The following is a 15,532-nucleotide window of genomic DNA, read 5'->3' on the forward strand; positions in this document are numbered from 1 at the left end:
ATCTCAGCACAGAACTCTCCTGATTAAACTCTCAGACTGGAGCTACTTCTCTTCCAATGTATAAATGGATGGATAGACAGATCGAATCCCAAGCAGCTTACTCTGTTCACTACGTAGGGCAGAACCTAATGGTGCTGTACACCCTACCTAGTGTGCCTTATAAGTATTACCAACCTTTTATTTGAAAGAGCTGCTCAGATTGTGATGGTGTGTGTGTGTATGTTTGTAAAAAGCATGCATTAGGACGACTCACTCTGAGAGGTGGGTAAGCTGCGATGGTGATCCTGGCGCTCAGGTGAACGTTTCCGTGTGTGTAACTGACCAGCAGGTTGGTGTAACCTGGAGACATGGCCTGGACACGCACACCGCTGCAGTGCTGCTGACCGGGGGGCAAACGCCCTGAACACACACACACATATCAAACTTCTGACTGTCACACGGTCATAACCATAATTTATGACGGAGTGTATTCTCTCCTCTTTTTGTAGGACGTCAGATCGGTACGTGACTCACCTGGTTGCACCTGAAACACACCCTGATTTTCCATCTGGACCTGCAAATCAAAGTGTGAGCAGTCGCTTAGCGTGACCCTCTCTCCGTCCTCAGAGCTCAGCTGCCCAAAGATACGCAGCGGAAGCTCCAGAGCGAGATTCACCCGAGCCTCCACCACACACGGCGTAAACTCCATCCTCACGGGCTCGATCACATACACCTACACACACAAACTTAGTAAATAACACAATAAAGACATTTCTTCTCACAGAGAGCTTTACTATATGAACGCCTTTTAAACCCTTTAAAAAGCTGAGCAGCTGCTCTGTGTGAGGGATGAGGGGTTGCCATGGAAACCCGAAGTATAAGAACACGGCATGGCATATGTTACCCCAAAACTCACGGCTTCATGTTGATCTGAGGGGCGAAACCCAAAAATCATGATACACAAAAAACTACAACATAAACTGTTGCAATATCAGTACGTCGGACTTCCACCCAGTGAAGAACGAGAAATTATGATTGTGAAATAACCTGAAATACACACATCCGTAAAAAAAAAAAAAAAAAAAAACTGGATGTCTGAGGCCATTATTAAAAGGATAAAGAAACACACACACACATTCTGATATTGCAATACTACTATTACTAATGTAACTACTATGACTATTAATAATAATTTTCCGTTATACAGCACTTTTATATTTGAAGCTCAATGTGCTTTACAATGTGCAGGAAATATCTAATCTAAAAACAGCAACAAAATACAAAAAATATCACTGAAAAAAATAATAATATAAAAACCATATAAAATATATAGTAATTTGTGAACACAACTAAAAGTGCAATCATTAAAAAATATAAATATTTGCAAATGGAAATAATATTTTTCAATTATACATTTAAAAAAAGAAATCTAAATATATTCTACAGGATATTTTTATAAACATACTTTGTATTTTCTCATAAATGTTGTTGTCCCAAAAGTGTATGTTTACAGATTGGGAAATAAATAAATAAATAAAATTTATCATCATCCAACGCATGCACATCATGAAATCATCATCATGGTATCATAAAATATGCAAATTTATTTAGATTCAATTAATCAATTAAAGTGTAGTTAATTGTTTTACTGTGTGGCTCTCACTCTCACCTTCATCTCTCCGTAATGCACTGGGTTCCTCAGGTCATACGCGTAGATCGTACTCACTCCGATGTCGCGCACCGTCGTCATCACGCCCTTCACCGTCACCATAGCGACGGCCGTGTTCGAGGAAAACCAACTGAAGTTACCGCTTCCTCCGCTCGCCTGGAACACACACACACACACTGATTAACTACAGCGACACAGTCAGGTCAAAACAGAGTGCAAAATTATTCTTCATTTACACATTCACACAGCTTTAAACACACTTCACATCATTATGACTTAAACACTCTGGAACAAAATTCTAAACTATTGTTTATTACAAGTATAATAAGTAAACTACACAATAATTTTACACTAAGTATAACATACAAACACACACGTGATAAGTCAGCGAAAATGTATACACACTTCAGGAAAAGAAAAACTTGTATAAATATTTGAATACTAAATTTAATGCTGACTAGATATACGTATATATATTTTAATAGCTTGATAAACATGCGCAGAGGTTAATATTAGCATTTTCTGAAGTACTGGAATTACAATTAAAGCATAATTTTACAAAATTGTTTTATTCAATAATATTATATTAATCAAAATATGAAAAGTATATAAATATTAAAAGTGTAAAACATTAAAAAGAAAAGTAATAATTATTATATAAAAGCCAGAACTATCAGAATTTAGTCATGTGGTATTTATAATATTTTAAAATAACTATTAATAATTAAAATCTTAAAAACAATATATAATAATGATTAAACATCAACTTTGAATTGTATTATTATAAATGAAATGTTGGTTTCTAAAATCTCTTCAAATTGTAAAAAAAATATTTGTAAAACATTACTTAACTCAATTCTTTATTCATTTATGCTTATAAAATGTCTTTTTTTAATAAAATTTTATTTTTTACAATCTTGGATCTTGTTATTTTCTGTTGAATATTTTTATTTTTAGCATTGCTTGAATATGTAGTTATTATTTACAATTATAATATTTAAGAAAAACACGGTTAACTGAATAAACAGGAATAATTATTTAGTCCCATCTGAACTCTACAATCATAAATCAATCTGAACTCTAATCTGTTACATGAGGAATTAAGTTCAATAAAAACTAATTTCGGAGCGTACCTTGATAGTGTACTGATACGCTCCTTCTTTCGGTTGCCATGGAAACGTGAGGATGGAGGGATTGAGGACAATGGGGTCGTAGATTTCGACTTCCTGTTCGTTCCTGACTGGAACAGGAAGTAAATGTTCCGTTCCTCTCTGAGAACAAAAGAGGGAAAAAAGTGGATTAGACTGACACACACACACACACACACACACACACAAACCGTACATACACACACATTAGGGCTGCACGATATATCAAAAAATGATCGTCATCGGGATAATGGTATACGCGATATGTGTATCACAAAGAGTTGTGATGAATGAAATTTAATTTATGTGCCAAGCATTTGTTTGTCCAAATTTGACCAATCAGATGAGCCCTTACTATCTTTATACCCGCTTATATCTTTATACTTATATCTTTATACTTAATAGTATTTTCTTATTTAATTTTTGTTTAATAATGTTTATTTTTATTTAAAAAAACGAAAAAAAAAAAAAAAAAAACAGGCAAGCCAAAGGAAATATTTTGTTTAAAAGATAGTCTTGTTTTAAGACACTCTTGATGGGTGTATGATTACAAGTAAATAAAAAGTATGGTTCAAAAGTAATTCATATTGTGTTGGCAGGTCTATGGTAACGGCAAACCAGAAATCAGAATATCTGATGAGGGTTTTAAGTCATTCATAGTGTTTTGAAGTCTAAATATTTGCAACTTCCTTGACATATAGTTTCTTTTTAGCCTAAATTTGATTTAATTACATCAGACGATTATCTATTACCTGTACATTTTAGTATGATCATTACATATATAAATGATTTTTAAAAAATAGCCAATAATAATAAAAAATGCATTTCTCTAGGGAAATGTTATATCGCAAGAAATATTGTTATCGCAATATACAACAACAATATTGCATATCGCATATTTTCCTAATATCGTGCAGCCCTAACACACATACATAAATACACACCCGATCAACCACTGCCCTCAGCAACCCCTTGATGACCGTCTGTCCGTTCTTCAGCGCTCTCACACGGTGGTACGATCCATTTAGAGACGACTCCAGAACCTGAAAGAACTCTTCAGGGAAGGTGGGTTCTATCCGGATGTTCTGTTAGAAGAACACAAGTGTAAAAAGTAAAGGCATTAAAAAAATATATAAAAGTAATACAGCTAATAGTAACTCCCGTGTCTAAAAATAGGCATGTTATTGATATGCAAGACATTTTGGATTGGAAGGGAAAATATTTTCATAATTTTTTTTTTTTTACCATCTTAACAGCCTCTAAAACCAATAGGGTGTCAATTGATAAAAATAAATTTTACTTACATCAGAGAGATAAATCTTGTTGCTGGATTTGTCGAACACTTCGATGGATATCTCGTAGGTTCTTCCAGTCTCCAGAACCCAATGTTCTCCGGGCTTTATCTTAAACACTAACACAGGACATAAAAATTTTAAATAAAATCCAAAAACAATATTACAAAATCAAAACCAAGGCACCAAAATGTAAATATGAAAGAACTTCAAAATTGCAAACAATGCTTTATTGTAATAACAATAGAAAGAAAATAAAAGGGGAAAAATGAGAACAATATATACATAAAAAAAAAAATATATATATATATATATATATATATATATATATATAACAAACAAAGAGTCAGATTGTTCCAAAAAATTTAATTTTAAATGTTCTGATCAGACTAAAATAATGAGGATCAACATCTTTCAATAATAAAGAAATATGATGTTTCATTTTGAAAAATATCATGTGGCTATCATTTATTTTATCTACTGAAATAATAAAATTTTGTCACATGGTGTGGTTTACAGGATAAAAGATAAAATTTGGAATTACCTAAAAACTTTAAGATGCATTTCTAAATGACTTACTTTCCCTTTTTTCGCATATAAATTTATACTGCATTTTGAAATATACAGAATTTAAAAAAATAAATATTAAACCAAGTTTGACATGGGATCAGTACAATATAAAGAAAAATAAATTTGATGGAGTATATAAATCTAAAGCCCTTTTTTTAAAAAAAGCATTTATCCACAAAAAAAAAAAACATTTGTAATAATTACATAAACTGTGTAATATGAACAAGTATGGATTAGAAACAAGATTTCGAATAAATGCACAAAAATCTTAATGTTAAAGTCAGTCTTTAGCACAAACATTTATTTTTAAATGTATTACTGTAAACTGTTAAAATGAATATACTGTACAAATTAGGACAGTAAAAATAACATGTTTTACTAACTGAGGTATCCGGGTTCCACCACGTACAACGTGCCGTTAGGAAGCCGGGACGCGCCCTTCATGTCCACAGCTCCACACTGAGTTAAGGTTGATCAGTGTGTCACATTAACATCTAAACAACCTGACAAACGCTACAGCGGTTTAAATAAAGTGACATCACATAACAGTAGTCAAACTACTTCAGTCAAACTGTAATAACTGTAAAGATAAATGTAAAAATGCAATGTTTAAAAGGTTTTATACAGATTTTAACATAAAAAAAGTGCTTAGATAGCAAATTAGGCATGTAACAGTCAGTGAATTCACAAAATAAAGGAACACCCCTAACACTGGACCAAAAACATGTAGGCTGTGAAGGATACTCTTGTAATCCAGGACGACCTTGGTTTGTCCGTGCTGAAGGGCATAGACCTTGGAGGTGCTGGGTTCGAGCTCGGCCACTGGAGACAACAAATCTCCTCCAGGAGCAACAACACTGTTCTTCACTTGGAGCTCGTACTGATCACACGGCATGGAGAGCTCTGTGAGACGGAGCAAACATCAAACATCATCATGGAACATCAGCATGGCCTTTAAACACTCCGCTGGAGCTCATCTCTAACACAAACCTGTGATCTTCCCTTGGCGGATTTTCTGCACCCTGTACTTGATGGAGGATCCGGCGAGCAGGTAGACGTCGTAGGCAGGATTCAGCATGACGTTGTCCAGAATCAGCAGTCGCACCTCAGCAGCTCCAACATGCTGTAAAACACAGGGGAACATCAGAGGAACCAAAGGAGAAAATCAGAAAGGGAGAAGGTGGCAAATTCACAGAGAAAAAGAGGAGCTGTACTGTATACTGCTCTGTATCAAATCGGTTTATTTACTGTATTTCCAGAACTAACAGAAACTAACAGAGTTTATTAACAATGATTAAAATAGAATTAAATGATAAGCTGACCATCTGCAACCTTCTCAGCATCGTACCAGCAAATAAAAAAAAACATCCAGGAAGATTATAATAATAATTTGTCCACATTCTTTTCATCACTCTTTAATTTATATATGAAATGAAACGCAGAGTAGCACTTCTGATAATTATTATTCACTTATTAAGAATATAATTAGCGGCACGGTGGCATAGCGGTTAGCCCTGTCCCCTTGCACCTCCAGGGTCTGGGTTTGATTCCCCAGGGAAGCCAACTACAATACTTATGTGGACACATTAGTTTATTTCATTATTATTATTTTATCAGACATTCAGAAATGAGAACATTAATCAAGATCATGTTTTTTTAACTAATCATGCAGCCCTATTACAGACTCATAAATATTCATTTTATACTTATTAATATTTAGATTAACACAGTTTAATTGAGACAGAAAGCTTATCTCACTGTACAGATGAAATTTTATCAAAACACCTCTATATCATTCTGAATTAAACTGTGCGCTCAAAAAAAAGGCATCTACTATTCACCATTTATCTTCCCTAAATGAAGACATGACTGAATATGAGCTGAAATTTTGGAGAAAAGAGTCCCGCTTCTCCGTACCGTGTACAGAGGCTCCAGGAGTTTAGCTTTAAGTTTTGCATGGCCAGTTTTAATCCCAGACACCAGGATGATATCTCCTTGCTTTCCCACTCTCTCCATCTCTGAGATGTAGGTTGGCGGCTTGTAGGTCGACTCTGAGAACTTCAGGACCCTGGGGGGGCGGGGATATAAATCATTTATCATAATTAGAGACTAATCGGGAACATCTGAAGCATGTAGATGAAGATTGGAGTTAATGCGTGTGTAAGGACATGTGTGTGAGAGTGTCTGTATTTTTACCGTAAGGAGCTGTGTGAATCGGGGAACACGACCGTTTCCGTGCCCTTCACGAGGCTCCAGTCAAACAACAGACCTGCCAGCGTACTGAACGTGTTTCCTGCACAAACATCATCAGGTTCATTTACAAACAAATACACTCAGAACAAACAGCCCTGTGAGGAAACGCCTGGACAACATCAGATCATCACACACTACACTACACCACACACTACGCAGCACTGATACACTGCTGAGCTGCTTAAAGGTCTCCTATGCTCCCTGCTCACATGCCATGATTAAGAGTAGAAATTAATAAATACCTATAAGTCTTTGCAATATATACTGTAACAGGTGTACTTTTTATATGTGGACATTTTTGACATTTTAAAAGTTAAGCAAAAAATATGTAATAAAAAGATTTTTAATATATAAGCTGAAAAATATACCCTTTAAAAACAAAATCAACATAATCGTTAATTAAAGATTTACTAAATAATAAGTAATTACTAAGAACTTTCTATAGGCTTATAAATAAAGTCAGCAGCTCCTTAAAACTTTTGATAATGTTATAATAATATTTCACATGTAATATAAGAACATTACAAAGTGTATTTTTAAAAAGATTTAACATTAAATTATCAAATCAGCAGGCTAAGTAAATTTGGCTGTTAACATTATTCAAACAATCATTTATAATTTTTATAAGAAAAGTTACATTTGTAATTATGTAAAATAGGTTTTAAAATATTTAATTAAAAGTTTCTGAAAAGTGAAATTTCATAATTATCAATATATATATATATATATATATATATATATATATATATATATATTCCCCCAAAATAAATTAATTTTTTATTTTATTTTATGATATTAACCATGACAAACATTTAGATGTCATAAACTGCATTATTTAAAAAGAGAGATCTGTCTAGAGTACCTCAGAAAGATGCTGGAAATCATTTTAACATTTTTATTATCAAATCACTTTAAACTTTGCCTTCTTTAATTTAATCTGAACACACACAGGTCTTTAATGGGTGCACCTCAACCGCCCCCCATCGCGAACACACAGACACACACATACCTGACTGGCTAAACAGGTTTAGGTGTGTATGTGATTATGTAACGTACTGCTTGTAGGTGTTTAAGTGTTATTTTAAGCCTATATTACATTGTGTTTCCTCTCCCTCTCTCTCAAACACACACACTGTGTAAAACCAGCAGTGCAGTAAATTCCCATCACTGTCACACACAAGCTCATACACATTCCACACACACACATACACACTCCGCAAGGCTTGAAAAACACTTGCTTCAGGTCACACTTTTAAAGACGTGTTTCTGTGAGCAGGTGCTGTTCCACACGTGTGTAAGTAAGTAATATGAACATGGTGATAAATCACTGAAGCACTGCTGTAGACTTACTGGTGTTTATTACAGACACTGGGGTCTGAGACACACACTCACACACTGAATCTGTTCACCCTCAGCTTTCACCTGTTCTTTTACGGGCTGTTTTGTCTACAGAACACAGAACGTTTGGGCGTCATGTTTGGGCGCCCTTGAGGTGGATTCTGAGCGGGATGAGTCTGATTTTAATAACCTGTCAAGAGCCTCACCATGCTCCTGCTTCTTTAAATGCTGTGTTTAAAGAACACGAGGAACGACACAAGGACAAGTGGACAATGAGACACCTTACCTTGATATCGAGAGAAAGCCTAGCTTGTTGACACGGACATTAATCTGGACTATGGCAGCGGTAAGGATAGAGATTAGACCAGAGAGAAACCAGGGAGAAACCCATGTATGTGGGGCTGGTGAGGAGTGGGACAGACAGGGCAGGTACAGCAGATAAGGCAGCAGTTACTACTCCTCGCTTCACAATGACCAGGTTTTAAGGAAATAGCTTCACCTTTGCACCTTTGAAAGAGATTTCCTTCTGGAATTTCCCCTCGGAGCAGTCACACAACGAGAACCTCAGGCACACTTTCGGCCAGGTGAAAGAAACTGATAAACAGTGAATTCAGCTGAGTATTGCACTAACAAACGCACAGGCAAATCAAATTTTACTCAAAAAGCAAAGTGGGATTTAATTTAATAACGGGGGGATAAGGAGACAGAAAGAGAGAAAAGTAAAGCATAATAAAAAGTTAGAAAATAAATAATATATGTGTGTTATAAATACTGTGAGTAACATGAACCTTTGTTAAGATCTGACATGGAGTTGTTGAAATGTATGTGTTTACAGAAGCTTCCTGTCTCTACACGTTTCTGCATTTTTTTGTGATTTTTTCTTTTTTTTACTTCCTGTTTCTAAAACACCTGTTATGCAGGTAAGATAATTTATTTACGCACGCCAAACAAAAAGGTTAAATTATCTGCATAAACAATTTATTTAAAAAAAGAGAAAGCCCTCAGACTCATTTCTGTGTTTAAATTTAATTCATGTGTGTGTGAAAGTTTCTGCCCCCACCTTCTGAATCCAGCGCATGTATAGTCAGTGCAAGGGGCGAGTCCTCCAGGTGCAGCTCTCGTGTGGTGGAGACGATCTGGATCTCGCTGATGACGTCCACGATGGCGTCGCAGCGTAACACGTGCCCCGTCACTAAAACACGGCAAGACGGTTATGAGTGAATTTGTTTAAAATAAACAGGCTATATGTGAGTAGAAAGTGCTTCCTCACCGACGTCCTCGGCTTGAATAATACTGGTGAGGCGCGAGTGCTGAGTGGAGCTAGCCTGAAGTAAGGCTCTGTGAGAACACTGACGCTCGTCTATGTCTAGGGCTTCGACTCTCGCCACCTCGGGTCTGTTTGATGACCTGTGCACGCGCAAACACACACAAACACACAGAGGCTTTAAAGACTGTACAAATGCAGAAACCTTTCATTAGTAATGATTCTGATGTGTATTCGGTACATAAGTTCATGATCAGTGTGTGAGGTGCGGCCCACATGCTTACACAGCCAGACACCTCAGCTCACAGGTACTAACATAATAACACTACTAACATAAACCTGGACCACTTATTAATGATGTCACGCTATTGTTCATGACGTCATTTCCTCCATCTTTACCATCTGTAGCATCCTTCAGTGGTCTCCAGGGTGAAGTTGATCTTGGTGCTCCTGGCCAGAGGGAGCAGGACTTTGGGGACATTGAGTTTAGCAGCATGACCAGAAGACCAACAGGAAGTCAGGAGCAGCAGCAGGACTACAGACCGGAAGCCGAGTTCTGCCATCAGGTGTCAGTTTCATTCACTTCAGTCTGAGGAGAGAGAGAGAGAGAGAGAGAGAGGAATAATTCAGGTCACTGATGTACAACACTCAGAAGGGGAGAGATAATAATAAAGAAAAAAGTTTAATTTCAATTAGATGAAATAAATAAATACATTTAAAAAGCAACACAAATAAGGGGAAAAAATCTCTGAAGTATAAGAGTGACCCCCATGTGCGCGCACTCATCGCTCGTGCAGCCCTCAGCGTGACTTTTAACGGACACACTCTCGTACGCGCGCGCTTTAGAACGTTATTCACAGGGATAACTAATTACCTCACGATTATAAAAGCACATTTACCTCAGCAACTACACACACCTAACGACACGGTTTTATTTAGTAAAAAAATGAATGACATACACACTCTCTCTCTCTCACACACTCTTCTTTACCACAGGAGTCGCACGGAACTACCCGCCATCGCGCTGCGTGCCGACCACAAAACGGGCTGCGGTGCATCCTGGGAAATGTAGGCCGTCATTCAAACCGAGGCTGTTTTTCAAAATGGCGCCTAGTGCCTTGAAATGCATGTATAAAACCAGTTATCGCGTGCGCCCTATATACTGGATGAACTACAGAAAGTGGTGGAGATTTGAGACACTTCCGGTTTCCTGTCTTAAAGAGACAAAGCCCCCTTTTTTTAAATGATAATTTTACGCGGATGATTTTAGTTTCGCTTTTCCTTCACTGAAGACAAATATCTTGTTTTTTTTTTGAAAGTCTCGATTATTTAAAAATATTAATAATTGTACATGTTATGCCAATTTCTAAACTGCTGTCTGAATCTTTAAATTTATATATAAAAAATACTAAATAATTAATTTAACTTCATGTTCATTATTGAATGAATCCAGGTATTTATTGTGTGTTTTTTCACAAATTAACGCTCTTATCTTTCTGGATGTGATAATAAATACTCTGTAAGAAATGATTAACTAAACCAGCAGTTGTTTTATTATTTGTAGCTCTAACTGCCTCAAACTGCTGCTGTGTAAAAGCACAATGGAAATGTTTAAATATGTTTAAAATAATACATAGTGTAGGTAAAAAAAAGTCAACATCATTATCAACAACAAAAACAACAACAACAACAATAATAATAATAATAATGGCCGCTTTTCAACTATAATTTTTTTAGAAATTTTATTTTGCAGCTTTTTTGGTCATAAATTATTTCTAGTATATCAACAAAAGGTTTTTTATAGACTTATTGTATGAAGTTTGTATTAAAAATTACGTGTATTATTTATAATATTATTATTATTACCTACAGTTCCAAAGTATTTACACCCCTTGAACTTTTCCACATTGTGTCACAATACAACCACAAACGTAAATGTATTTTATTGGGATTTTATGTGATAGACAAACACAAAGTGGCACTAATTGTGAAGTGGAAGGAAAATAATAAATGGTTTTATTTTTTTCCTTTACAAATTTAAATCTGAAAAGTGTGGCATGCAATTCACTGCAATTACAGCTGCAGGTTCCCGTTCTTCTTTGCAAAATAGCTCAAGCTCAGTTAGATCAGATGGAGAGCGACTGTGAACAGCAATTTTCAAATCTTGTCACAGATTCTCAGTTGGATTTTGACTGGTCTATTCTAACACATGGATATGCTTTAATTTTTAAATTCAAATTCAAATTTTATTTGTCACATACGCAGTCATACACAGTACGATATGCAGTGAAATGCTTATACGACTGCCAGTGACCTTAAAAAATAAAAGCTTATACATAAGAAAATAAATATGAATAAAAGAAATACGTTAAGAATAAAATTAACTAGTAAAATATGCTGTACAAAAAAAATATACTGTAATAAAAGAAATACGTTAGAAAATAAGTGTAAGAAAATAATGGTTTTGAACCCTTCCAGTGTAGCTCTGGCTTGTTTAGAGTCGTTGTCCTGCTGGAAGGTGAAGCTCCGCCCCAGTCTCAAGTCTTTTGCAGTCTTTAACAGGTTTTTTTCCTTTGTATTTTGCTCCATCTATCTTCCCATCACCCCTGATCAGCTTCCCTGTTCCTGCGGAACAAAAGCGTCTCCACGACATGATGCTGTCACCACCATGCACAGTGTTAGTTTTCCACCACACATAGTGTTTCGCATTTAGGCCAAAATGTCCAATCTGACCAGTGTCCCCACATGGCCTGTCACAAACTGCAAATGGGACTTCTTATGGCTTACTTTAAACAGTGACTTTTGTTCTTGCTACTCTTTCAATTTAATTTGTGAATGTGTATAAATCAAATGATGTATTATCTACATGAGCTTCAAAGAAAAGGCTGGAATCTGTAATCACACCGAGGTCTTTTACTGTTGCACTTGATAGAACAGAAAGGCCATCTAAAGTTACAGTGTGATCTAAAATCTTACTTCTAGCTGAATGCGGTCCTATGACTAGAACTTCTGTAGAAGTAAGTTAAGAAGGAAGTTAATTAGCATCCAATTTCTTATGTCCTGCACACATTGCTCAACTTTAGTAAGATGGTTTTTCTCATCTGGTTTTGCTGAGACAGATAACTGTGTCATCAGAATAACAATGAAAACTAATACCATGCTTACGGATTATGTTGCCCAGAGGAAGCATGTAAAGGGAAAAAAGCAGTGGACCTAAAACTGAACCCTGCGGAACACCAAACTCCATTAGAGAACCTGCAGAATAATCACCATTTAAGTCTACATACTGATAACGATCGGTCAAGTAGGATCTGAGCCAGGAGAGGGCTGTACCCTTAATTCCTACTACATTTTCTAATCTGTGAAGAAGAATCCCATGATCAATGGCCTCAAAAGCTGCACTGAGGTCGAGTAATACAAGCATAGTTACACAACCCTGATCAGAGGCCAACAGGAGGTCATTTACTACTTTAACGAGTGCTGTCTCTGTACTGTGATGAGGCCTAAATCCTGACTGATACAGTTCATGTATGCCATTTCTATGTAGATATGAGCATAGCTGCTCCGCTACTATCTTTTCCAGAATCTTAGAGATAAAGGGGAGGTTTGATATTGGCCTGTAACTGGACAGCTGACAGGGGTCGAGGTCAGGTTTCTTAATTATTGGTTTGATAATGGCTAATTTAAAGGATTTTGGAACATAACCAATGCTGAGTGAGACAAAAATGAATTTAGAGGCCAGTTACATGTCAGCACCTTCTCTTCAAGATCTTTCTGTTTTTGCCTAAAAAGTTTTCCAGGAGAACATCACCCAGAGTATCACACTGCCCCCTCCTGCTTGCCCTCTGCCAATGCATTGATAAAATTAACGGTTGGATGTGCCAAAATTTTCTTTAGTTAAACAAGGAGAAAACTGAGGTCATTGCATTTGGAAACAAAGATGAAGCTCTGAAGGTGAATGCATACCTTCACTCTAGGGGTCAAAAACAAAAAAAATCAAGTCAAGAATCTTGGGGTGATTCTGGAGACCGACCTTAGTTTTAGTAGTCATGTCAAAGCAGTAACTAAATCAGCATACTATCATCTTAAAACATTGCTAGAATTAGATGTTTTGTTTCCAATCAAGACTTGGAGGAACTTGTCCATGCCTTTATCACCAGCAGGGTGGATTATTGTAATGGTCTCCTCACCGGCCTTCCCAAGAAGACCATTAGACACCTGCAGCTCATCCAGAACACTGCTGCCAGGATTCTGACTAAAACCAGAAAATCTGATCACATCACACCAGTCCCCAGGTCCTTACACTGGCTTCCTGTAACATTTAGGATAGATTTGAAAGTACTTTTACTCGTTTATAAATCACTTAATGGCCTGGGACCTAAATACATTACAGATATGATCACTGAATATAACCCTAACAGACCACTCAGATCGTTACGATCGAGTCAGTTAGTAATACCAAGGGTTCACACAAAACAAGGGGAGTTGGCTTTAGCCTTCATGCTGCCCGCAGTTGGAACCAGCGTCCAGAAGAGATCAGATGTGCTAAAACATTAGTCACATTTAAATCTAGACTTAAAACTCATCTGTTTAGCTGTGCATTTATTGAATGAGCACTGTGCTACGTCCGAACTGACTGCACTGTATTTTATGTTTACTTTATATTTTTAACTGTTTCTAAATCAAATTTTAAGTAGTTTTAAAAGCATCATTATGAACTGTTTTTATTTTTATTTTAAATCAAATTTAAATAATTTAAAAAGTTTTAGTGCTATTATTTTCTATTTCTTTTTATAATTCTTTTCTTCTCTTTTATGTAAAGTACTTTGAATTACCATTGTGTATAAAAAATGAAATGTGCTATACAAATTAACTTGCCTTGTCTTTCCTTGCATGATCCATCAGACCAGTGCCCCCTCTCCCACTGCTCTTTGGTCCGGCTCTAATGCCCACATGCCCACTTTGGCATCTTTTGTGAGTTGCCAAGTTAAAGATGCTTAAGTTTATTTTTTACTCAATTTTGCCCCCTAGTGGAATAACTAAGCTCTTTTTTTTAACTCATCTGTAATTATTTATTTCCACAAGCAAATGGGTTACAAACTGGACGGGAACCTTCCCTGGACGGGTCCTGGGCTGTTGTATACATGTGTTTAAGAGTGTGTGTGTGTGTGTGTGTGTAAAACATGATGTAAGATGTTGGAAAGCTATAAAATGACACAGGTCAGTGAAACACTCATGACTCACGAGGCCCTGATGTAAGAGCTAACCTCATGGTTGAGGAGCTGGAGCAAGCGCTGAATAATTTACTGCCTTTTCTTATTTTCCACAAACCTGCCTCAAGTTTTAAATCCAAACAAAGCTGACTTCAAAATGACCAAAAAAAAAAGAAACAGTGAGATAATCTCACTCAGCATTCTCTCAGAAATACATGGAGCAGTTATCCGATGTTTCCATTCATATGACTGATGGAATAAATATTTCATTGCAACATTTGAACACATTTTTGTCAGTCGTTTGGTTCTTTGCCTACGTATTTACCCCCGTTCTGAGCTCAACATATCTAACATCTGAAACGCATGGTCACACACTCTAATGATTTATTGCACCGCCTTTTGATCACAGCCGTGGCATCGTTTCAATAAGTTTATGCAACATCAAAACATATCAAAACATTTATTTCTGTCCAGAGTCACATTCAATTCTCTCCAATATTTTGTACTGATGATGTGAAAGTCAGCCGCTGTGTAAAGCCTTCTCCAGCACATCTCAAAGATTCCCAATGGGGTTAAGGTCTGGACTCGGTGGTGTCCACTTCATCTGTGAAAATGTGTCTCATTCTCCCTGAACTGCTCTTTAACAATTTGAACCCAATAAATCCTGGAATCATCATCCTGGAATATGACGCGTCCCATCAGTGAAGAAGAAACCCTCCATAGATGTAATCCTCTGGTGGTTCAGTACATTCAGGTGGTCAGCTGACTTCATTTTATTGCCCCATAATCAAATTCAAATTCAAATT

General features: G+C 36.4%; 1 protein-coding gene across 1 annotated transcript in view; it reads right to left on the minus strand.

Moving 5' to 3' along the window:
* The window catches only part of nup210 (nucleoporin 210), a 32,295-nt gene extending 21,658 nt beyond the window's left edge, over positions 1–10,637 (minus strand). Inside the window, exons 1-15 of the mRNA XM_053481902.1 lie at positions 10,473–10,637; positions 9,913–10,102; positions 9,520–9,656; positions 9,310–9,441; positions 6,855–6,951; positions 6,576–6,726; positions 5,649–5,781; positions 5,403–5,561; positions 5,042–5,110; positions 4,101–4,207; positions 3,741–3,881; positions 2,782–2,919; positions 1,649–1,804; positions 514–712; positions 254–399 (exon numbers count right to left, since the gene is read on the minus strand). Coding sequence (XP_053337877.1) covers positions 254–399; positions 514–712; positions 1,649–1,804; positions 2,782–2,919; positions 3,741–3,881; positions 4,101–4,207; positions 5,042–5,110; positions 5,403–5,561; positions 5,649–5,781; positions 6,576–6,726; positions 6,855–6,951; positions 9,310–9,441; positions 9,520–9,656; positions 9,913–10,076 — 1,929 coding nt within the window. The 5' untranslated portion in view covers positions 10,077–10,102; positions 10,473–10,637. The remainder of the gene's footprint in view (positions 1–253; positions 400–513; positions 713–1,648; positions 1,805–2,781; positions 2,920–3,740; positions 3,882–4,100; positions 4,208–5,041; positions 5,111–5,402; positions 5,562–5,648; positions 5,782–6,575; positions 6,727–6,854; positions 6,952–9,309; positions 9,442–9,519; positions 9,657–9,912; positions 10,103–10,472) is intronic.
* Between the last annotated feature and the right edge of the window lie 4,895 nt (positions 10,638–15,532).

This window comes from Clarias gariepinus, chromosome 22 (assembly GCF_024256425.1).
Source record: "Clarias gariepinus isolate MV-2021 ecotype Netherlands chromosome 22, CGAR_prim_01v2, whole genome shotgun sequence".
Classification (NCBI taxonomy): domain Eukaryota; kingdom Metazoa; phylum Chordata; class Actinopteri; order Siluriformes; family Clariidae; genus Clarias; species Clarias gariepinus.